The sequence below is a fragment of the Oryza glaberrima genome, chromosome 6 (assembly GCF_000147395.1).
Source record: "Oryza glaberrima chromosome 6, OglaRS2, whole genome shotgun sequence".
Taxonomy (NCBI): Eukaryota; Viridiplantae; Streptophyta; class Magnoliopsida; order Poales; family Poaceae; genus Oryza; species Oryza glaberrima.
In genome coordinates, this window is record NC_068331.1 from 21,128,119 (window position 1) to 21,135,228 (window position 7,110).

General features: G+C 41.7%; 1 protein-coding gene across 1 annotated transcript; it reads left to right on the forward strand.

The window, feature by feature from the left end:
* Nucleotides 1–4,855: 4,855 nt before the first annotated feature.
* Nucleotides 4,856–7,110, forward strand: LOC127775530 (uncharacterized). The gene is made up of 4 exons (XM_052301781.1): nt 4,856–4,993; nt 5,103–5,203; nt 6,675–6,753; nt 6,842–7,110. The coding sequence occupies exons 1-4, from the start codon at nt 4,991–4,993 to the stop codon at nt 6,887–6,889; spliced, it is 231 nt and encodes a 76-aa protein (XP_052157741.1). The 5' UTR covers nt 4,856–4,990; the 3' UTR covers nt 6,890–7,110.

Below are 7,110 nucleotides of genomic sequence, written 5' to 3' on the forward strand. Positions count from 1 at the left end.
CTATGAGATTCGATGCCCTAGGTCCTCTCGGGGGGTCACTTTTATATCGCAGGTCAACTGGTCTCCAAGTAGGACTCGGAGACATCGGACCCGGCACGATACAATGACGACCCAGTTCTGTCCTAGTAGGACTCCTTCCATCATGATGAATTTCCTTAACGTATGCCGAAAACGTCCGTATACGCGCAAGTATACCATATCGATATGTGACGTATATCAAAGGGTAGAGGGTATACCTTACCCGTAACCCTGACAGATGTTTGAAGGGACGTCTTTCCCTCCAAATCACAATTTTTTTAATCAAAATAGGAGAACTCAAAGTTAAAACCGATATAACTATTATTTCTGAACGGATGGAATATCTTGTAGGAAATAACAAAGATATATAGAAAAGGCAGCGGTAACATCATCAACCATTGCAGGCATTGGTGTTTGTGAGAAAAAGCTAGCTTGAGGGTAAACTAAGGTCTAGCTAGCCACAAAGCAATTATATAGGTTTCCTTTATGCCATTACTTTGATGTTTTTGTTCCTATTTTAGTGTATCTCGTCTTAAGTAAAAAAGAGGGTATTTTAAAAAAAAGGAATAATGGGTCACCCGAGGACCTCATCTTAAGACCATCATAAAACTTAACCAGTTAAATTGATGTTTGATAGAAGAAAAAAAATCACCATATGACAATAGGACAAAAGTTCATCAGATATAAATCCGGGGTTTCCGTTCAATCGTTTTATGCTAAAGAGTTCTGTCCATTCTTTGTTTGCCGTTGAGTTTGTATGTTGATTCCCTTCAGACCACTATGTCTTAATCTATCTATTTGACCACGGCGGGCCTCTAAAATTTCTCAAAATGATTATATTGCGCTTACTTAGCGCATTATCCTAAAGTGATCGTATTGCCCCCATTTCTCTAGAATAAGTATTTTTAAAGGTTTATTTGTAAAATAAGTTTTCCAAAAAAAATATGAAAATATGAAAATTCCAGTAGTGTTACCTTGTTGGAAAAGTGTTGCAATTAAGCTGATTGGTATGTGCAGCCAAACAGAAGCGAACGAACTAAGACGTGACACACGCAAGTACATGTCAAAATTGTTTATGCTAGTTAAACGGAGGAAGTATCAAAATACATCAAAATGGTGATAATAAAATTGTACTATATGAAAATGCATATATCAAAATTGTACTATATGAAAATTGTACTATATCAAAATTGTACTATATGAAAATGCATAAGTGATTAGATGCATAATAAAAGAATAAAAACAAAACACATATTAACTCGTATGTTTGTGAAGGATGGTGATAATAAAGTGATTTTTGTCTGGATATAATAGACATTATCATATAGTATATCAAAGTTTATGGTCTATTTTACGGAATAAATATTTTTTTATTCTAGGTAATGACGTAAAATAAATATTTTTTTTATTCTAGGTAATGATTCTTATAGTGAATATGGTGAGACATCTTTTAGTATTCTTTTTATAAACAATAAGTGAATTGCCCGCGTATCTATGAGCTTCCTTTCTAGTTGATGTTATTGAATTTAGATATGTCAATATGTATGATTTATAATATGAATGTGAAAAGAGTTAGAATGAATTATATTGTTAAACGGAGGAAGGATCAGTTATCGGTACGTGAAACCGGCAGCGATCGCAGCAGCGGAGACAGGCAGGCAGACATGCCGTTTGGAGTTGCTGGCCTGTACGCGTTTTGGACAGATCTCTCGAGCTCTTGTGTTGTGTAGCACGTGCGACTCCTACTAGGTCAAGAGAGGTCGCCCCTGCCTGTCTGAGCCCTGAAAAGCAGAGCGTCCCTACCTGCTGCCACCGCTCGCTTTCCGGCCGGCCGCGGCCGATGGACGGACGGACGGCCACGTGCCAACCACAACACACGGTGAAAGACAGACAAGTACAAGCCGAGACAGCGACGACAATGTAAGAACACAACAAGAGAATCGTCAGCTCTCCTCCTCCTCCTCCTCGTCGCCGCCGCTATGCACAGCTACACTACAGCTGCTGCCTGCTGCCTCCTGCTGCTGCTGCTTATTTATGCACCCCAAAGGGCATGTCGGTCGTGTTACTCGTGTACTTGTTTAATTGTGTACTGCCCACGGCAACACTAGCTACTAGTTTTGTATACTTACACGAGATCCTGTTTGGAGGATCGTCCGTCTTTTAGTTAGGGCATGAACAATATGTGCTTTCAACATCTGTCTATGGAAATTGAAATAATTACATCTTCAATCTATGTTCATGGACACACAACTTAAAAAAAATCAGAAGTTAAAATGAAGGAGTTAAATAAAAGACATGATCTCACCTTCCGACAATAAAATGATCAACTATTCAGCATCTATCTATAGCTTCCATCTAGGTTTGGATATCATGATAAAGATAAAAGCGAAACCTCGTGAGGTATCAACATAGTTGATAAGACACGATTACATCATATGAGAGAAAGTAGTTCAACATAGAGAGGGGAAAGATAAGGGATTGGTCTAGCCTAGCTGGATAGACAAAGGTCATGCTTGGGCTGCTGGGTGTTCGCTTGCTTGGCCTTGAGCTAGAGCTCACTTCGCTCCACCACCACTTCCGCGATTGCTACTGATCTTTGTCACCAGCATCGGTCCAATCTCATACTCTATTTTTTATTCTATCAGATCAGCCCCGTTTTGCTACCTTCATTTGTCTAACATGTCTTGGTCTACACTGCCTCACCAAGTGTGTGTTGTTCGATGGCTCAACTTCTCGAAGCTACTCACCCATCACTAGGGCATGATTGAAGGAGCTAAGGGCACTAGCAGTGCAAGCTACGCACATCCGAATCTTTATGTGCCAAATAAGATCACAAAACATCTAAGCCACACCAGCCACAGGACAAAAGGCCTCTCAAAAAGCCTCAGATGGGCCCATGTATGTAAAGACACAAGAAATGTTATACAACCCACAATCGAAGAACATCATCATAGCACTCAGTTTTGCTCATAGGTCGTGAGGCAGTGTCAGGTGATGTCAGTAGAGAAACCGTCCCTTCGTCAAGGGCCACATGGCCTTGCGGGGCATTCACCAACGACGATGTGGGCATGGAATCTCATATGTGGCACAAGAAATCTACACGAGACGTCAGCCTACTGTGATCGGCCTAAAAATGACCTCTATGCTAGACTTTGGAGTTCGGAATAAAGAAACAGCAACATCGGCGATATCAGCCTTGCAGTGGGCTGAAGTATTACCCCTGAAATGCAGCAGCTACTAAGAACTAGTTTATAGCAACGAGCCTATTAGAGGCTTTAACCCTGATGAGGTCGTCACCTACAGCGCCATTGTGCAAGCCAGTACCGTGAATGGTGTTTGATGGCACACAATTTAGACTTTTGTTCACAAATTCTGCTATATATTTGTAGTATGTTCTAATTATTTTTTCTACGATTTCTGATCACTTTGATGAATTGGTTTGAACCTCCTATGATTCCCCATCTTATAACCTCCTATTATAGATTTCGCTCAGTAATCTTAGTTTTTCAATTCAAGATTGAGATTTGTCTCAGTAATATTGCTTCTTGTACTTAGTTGTTCAACCCATGGATGATGTATATATTGGTAATGTTATTCTCTGCTCTCTGACCGAATAATCCTCATCCCAAACGGCAAGAATACCTAGCTGTTATGTTTTCTCTAATAATTTTGGGTAACTAAAGATGACATGTGTATTTTTATTAGGGCGTGTTCCATTAATCTTATGAGAAAGGGATTGAAGGAGGTTGAGAAGGATTACTTCTACACCTCTATAAATATATAATAAATCTTCTTCAAATTTGCATCGATCTCTTTAACGAGGGATTAACCGAACAAGACTTTATGTATTCGAGGTCTGCAGCCAACACCCACCATCCATGAAGAGTTAATTTTCTCTGTATACTTCAATTGATGCGTTAGTGGGACGAGACTCACCTATCACTACATGCGTGCGCACGGCCACACGTACACATCTACCTTGCCTTCTTGCGTGCGCTGCTCCGATCGCGACTCGCCGTAGCCGCTGGCTGAAAGGACGCAAGACGAAGGGAACCTCCGTCGTGTGTGGAGTCCTGGGCTGAGATCGATACAATCGCGTGAACCTGCAAATGCAAACAGCTAATTGGTTAGTTCTAACGTGTGTGGAGAGTATTAGATTTGATAATTATCTAAACGTGAAATTGGGTGGACCCACGATAACTAATGTCAGGTTGGTTAATTCAAATGTAGAGAGTATTAGATTAGATGGTGATCCGAACGTGACATTGTGTGGGCCCACGGTAATTGACGTACGGTCATGATACTATAATCAATCAAATCGATGGTCAGATTTTTCTAGTTAACGTGTGAGCTCTTAAAAAGTGTCCGATTAGTGTATGTATGTATGTATGTATAAATAGATATATATGGCCTATTTGGTATAGCCCCAACTCTTAAATTTAACTCCAGGAGTTGAGTCTGGAATTGAGTTGTGGAGCTGCCTAAACCCAATTGCACAACTCTAGTTCATTCTGTGAGAGAACTTCATCCAACTCCACTCCTAGTTTTGGTAGAGCTGAAATTATTTGGCTGAGCTCCAGCTAAAACTGTGCCAAACATACGCATAGATAGGTAGATTGTTTGGCTACCATTTGTGTGGCTACGGCTGCAGCTGTTACATCGATCTAGCATCACGCATGTGGCGCGCACACAATCTCACTCTTGGGCTGTGCGCGAGGGAGGGCCGGGCCTAGTAAAAGCCCATAAAACACGGTACACCTTATGGGCCGGGCCCACTAAATCCCCTCCTCTACTGCTGTCCCGGGCCTGTGAATCCAAATCCAACGGCCCACGGGTATCCTATTAACACCTGCCCAAAAAAGAGGACAGAGGAGTCTTCCTCCCCGTCCACCCCCAGATCGCGCCGCGGCGGAGACGAAGGCGACGACGAGCCGACGAGGAGGAGCGGCGGCGCAGGCTCAGATCCGGCGAGATGGTAAGCTCCTCGAGAGATATCTCCTAGGGATCTAGGGTTTTACGAGGCTGCGCTGATGTGCCCTCGCCGTTGTGGGGGATGGTGGTGGTGGTGGTGTGTGTGCGCGCAGGCGGCGAAGGCGATCTCGAGCCCCGTGCCGGTGGATTGGTACCCGACGCTGGCCGTCGTCATGGTCGCCGTCGGCCTCATGTTCACCGCCTCTTTCTTCATGTAAGTCGCTTCTCCCCCCCCACCCCCATCTCCGCGTCCTGCCCATCCCACTCTCCGCCTCGGCGTGGTTTGCCCAAGGCCGTGATCTGAATCTGATCCGACGCGTGTAGGCGTGTAGCTGCTTGGTGATTCGTGGAATTGGTTCTTCTAGGCGCCAGAAATTGGGGATCTGATGTGCTTCATCGTTGTGTAGTTTTTGCTTCATCAGTTCATCTGTAGGTTGTAGCATTCTGTGCTCGCCAAGGAGGTTTGGGGGGGGTTCAGGTTCTAGGCTGCTTGGCACCTTTTTTGTTTACGAAGCTGTGTTCAAGATTATGTTTCAGCTTTGGAGGTTTAGGACTTTCAGTTGTCGATGATAGTGAGCTTAGCTTTGTTCAATAAACTTTCATGATTGTGGGTTTTTATTGTGGTAGTGGCGCTGCGCATTCGGACTTTTTTGGATTTGAGTCTTGCTAGGTTTTAATGTTCATGGGGAAATTTAGCTTTCTGCATTATGCTTCCATATATGTGAATTTACACTTTTCCATGAAAGGTTGTTCTCTCTTTTTAGATTAGTTTGAGCATTATATGTAGTAAGCATCATTTGCGAATTGAAATTCCTGTGCATGTTGATATTGTGTAAACGAAGATGCCTATCTATAACCATGAACATTAACCCATCCAAACAATTTCGAAAAACCAGCAAAACCTTCTCAAATGCACTGTTATCTGAAAATTCATGTTATGATTAACATTTTGTTATCAAGTATTTAACTTTTGAAACCAAGAGAAATCATGTTATTAGATTCAGGAACCAGGGGATACCTTGTCCAGGACTGTTTTCTACTATCCAATTAACCGTATAATTGTGTAGCTTGCTGATGTGTTTGGTTAAACCAGCTAGTGGCTCTGCCAAGCTGGTTAACCTGGCCTAGTTATGGTTATAGCCTCATGTAAGCAGTAGAGTACTACTCAAACTCAACCAACCAAGATTAACCCTTGGACTTCTGGTATTGTTACTCAATTAGGAAATGTAAATTCTGTGTTCTAATTTAGTAGACCTTTATATTGTATCGATGTGCTCTTTTAAGATTCCTTTATGAAAATATGATGGCCAGTAGATTCATGCTTTTGCTCAAGTATTATCAGTTTTGAGCTTTTAGTCCTGACCTTTATGGTTTGCATGGAAACATATCCTATGTTTTGTACAATATTGATACTTTCTGCCAATCAGGTGCAGATTATAGGGATGAATTGTTAACACTGTAACTCACCATCTTTTTTATTGGCTGTGGAACAGCCATCTAAAATTTGGTTAGTTGTTTTGTTCAGAAGAACCACAGAAATGAGTGTAAAATATCATGAACTGATTATGAACCAAATTGTATTTGTTAAATATCCAAGATAGATTATTATGCTAGAGTGCTATAGAGCTTCAATCAAGGGGACAGAACAGCAACTTATATTATGCTATTGGGTTGGTCTATTTCAGCTATGAAGCGACTTCATCCAGGCGTAACCGTAGCTTAGCAAAGGAGATTGCTACAGCAACCATCGCGTCTGTTTTTCTGGTATGTTCTTGTAAGCAGTGTTTTTTTTTTTTGGTTGCAATTCGACATGGTTATCGATGCATATCTAAGATCTTACATTATATTGCAGGGCTTTGGATCTCTTTTCGTGCTCCTTGCAAGTGGTGTTTATGTCTGATCGCCTGGGGCCATGCAGAAAGCATTTTGTTGTGTTATCTATTCCATAGTGAAAGTTCATCTAGGATATGTAAGGTCCTGAAATTACGTGCATGTTCCTATTTCTTAGGTAATATGCCTTATCGACATGGATATGCTTTAGATAAAAATTGACAAGAGGTGTTAAGACTTATTTTTGTGCCTGCATTACATTATCAATCCGTTACTTGAAGGTTGCACGCC